The 1,928-nt window shown below is 39.1% G+C and overlaps 1 protein-coding gene across 1 annotated transcript; it reads left to right on the top strand.

Moving 5' to 3' along the window:
- The first annotated feature begins 325 nt into the window (after nt 1–325).
- On the top strand, nt 326–1,529 carry LOC111298620 (uncharacterized). The gene is made up of 2 exons (XM_022893345.2): nt 326–976; nt 1,110–1,529. The coding sequence occupies exons 1-2, from the start codon at nt 494–496 to the stop codon at nt 1,308–1,310; spliced, it is 684 nt and encodes a 227-aa protein (XP_022749080.2). The 5' UTR covers nt 326–493; the 3' UTR covers nt 1,311–1,529.
- The last annotated feature ends 399 nt before the right edge of the window (nt 1,530–1,928 follow it).

Below are 1,928 nucleotides of genomic sequence, written 5' to 3'. Positions count from 1 at the left end.
TTGAAATTCGTGTGTAACAAAAAAAAAGATATAAATATATATGTTTATAATATTTAGTCAAATACTTTATATATAATATTCTATAAAATATTATCTATATATAACAAATAATAATAAAGAATAAAAGTGCAGCGTGAAAAAGTATTTTCATTTACCTAGAACTCGTATAAATTAAGAAAATAATTAATTAAATATGTTTTATAAACACTACATCATGCGAGTGGTGGTGCTTGGGTGGTTAACTGCGGGCAGGATTAAAGGCAATTTTGTAATTGTACGCAAAAGCAAGGATGTTCTTATAAGCCACTGCAAGTTGTTCGATTCTATTCTCTTTCCTCTAAATCACCCATTCTCTGCAGTCTGCATACACAAGAGAGAGAAAATTCTAGAAAAACAGAAACGAAAAATAAATCTCCAAGAAAACGAAAGAAGAAGAAACTCGCAGATAGATTGCCAAAACGTCTCTTTCTGATCTGGTCGATTTAGAAAGGAAATGAAGAGCTGTGAGATCTGCAGGTTGGCGGCGAGAACGTATTGTGAATCCGACCAAGCGAGTTTGTGCTGGAACTGCGACGCTAAAGTTCATGGAGCCAACTTTCTCGTGGCGAGACACGTGAGGTGTCTTCTCTGTCACACGTGCCAGTCTCGCACTCAGTGGAGAGCCGCTGGTGCCAAGCTTGGTCACACTGTCTCTGTCTGCGAGAGGTGCGTTAACAGCTGTGAGCGAGAAGAGAGAGAAGATGAAAATGACGACGACGACGATGAAGAAGAAGAATCGTATTCTAATGATGACGTGTCAGTTGATGTTGATGTAGAGGACGGAGATAATTGGTCCACAATATCAAATACACCTCCACCGGCTTCCAGTTCATCTAGTAGCGAAGATCCTTGTGGTGGTGAAAGAGATTTCTATAAGTCAACAAATTGGTTTTCGTTGAAAAGGTTGAGAGAAAATGCGTTACATGTTCGTTCTCAGGTTGGTTTGCTCTTTTGATCTCTGGTTATTTCTTGTTATTTCTTTGTTTTTTTCATTTTAAATTCTTTTTCTTTTCATTCTCATCTTTTTCATGAAATAAATGGTTGAGATTTCTTGTCATTGATTTTTATAGGACGATCTGGATCGTTTGTCTCCTAAACGGAGGTACGGTTGCCGTACTGTTTTGGCGTCTCGGTGCAGACCAGAGGAGGAAGCCGTTTCTGTTGACTCTATGAGGCTGTGGAAAGACCAACAGATCAATCCGGAGGGTCCGGTTCAGCTTCAGTCCGATCAGAGAGACGCGCACAGTACCGAGCCTTTAGGAAAAAATTAGTGCCTGATATAATAATCCCGTAAAAAATGCTAATCTGTTAGCAATTAAAATCCCTTAGCCGTCGATTAGAGTAGGTTTGGGACTGTGGCCTGATATTTCGGATGATCTAACCTATTCTTACAATAGTCTTTGATTAATGTTTTGATGGAATGTTGACCCTTTTAGTAGTTTTTTGTAATTCTGATTTTTGCTGGATATGACGTGGCTCGTGGATTATCTTGGACCGATGTTGATTCTTATATGTAGTAGTAGTGTTGTGGTATTGTTTTTTTTTTTTTTTTTGTTTTTAATGTAAGGCATATTTGACATGTCTTTCTTGTAAATCAAAATGTACGGAAAATATGAATGCTGTGTGTGGATGGCGCTGCTCCCAGCAAGGCAGGCAGCTTTCAGCAATTAGCAGCCTTTAGGCTATGTCTCGAGAGTGTGAATCTACAAAGCAGTAGAGGTGCAGGGAACTGAGAAAGGTCTTTCTCTGTCCCTTAAATCTTTGAACGACATCCATTAGATGAGACTTCTCACTGAATCATCAGTGCTATGGACGTCAGTTTTTGTCAGGGAAATGTCATGGACAGTCTCAGGGCACGTATAACAATTACCAAAGCCCCTCCATGTATC

Source organism: Durio zibethinus, chromosome 16 (assembly GCF_047325235.1).
Source record: "Durio zibethinus cultivar Kanyao isolate XHJ-2024 chromosome 16, ASM4732523v1, whole genome shotgun sequence".
Taxonomy (NCBI): Eukaryota; Viridiplantae; Streptophyta; class Magnoliopsida; order Malvales; family Malvaceae; genus Durio; species Durio zibethinus.
This window is presented reverse-complemented; position numbering and strand designations above follow the sequence as displayed.

Excerpts from the sequence above, each read along its gene's own strand:
- LOC111298620 (XM_022893345.2), top strand. The coding sequence starts at position 494 with ATGAAGAGCTGTGAGATCTGCAGGTTGGCGGCGAGAACGTATTGTGAA. Across the intron at positions 977-1,109 it reads CGTTACATGTTCGTTCTCAG|GACGATCTGGATCGTTTGTC; the intron begins GTTGGTTTGCTC and ends TGATTTTTATAG.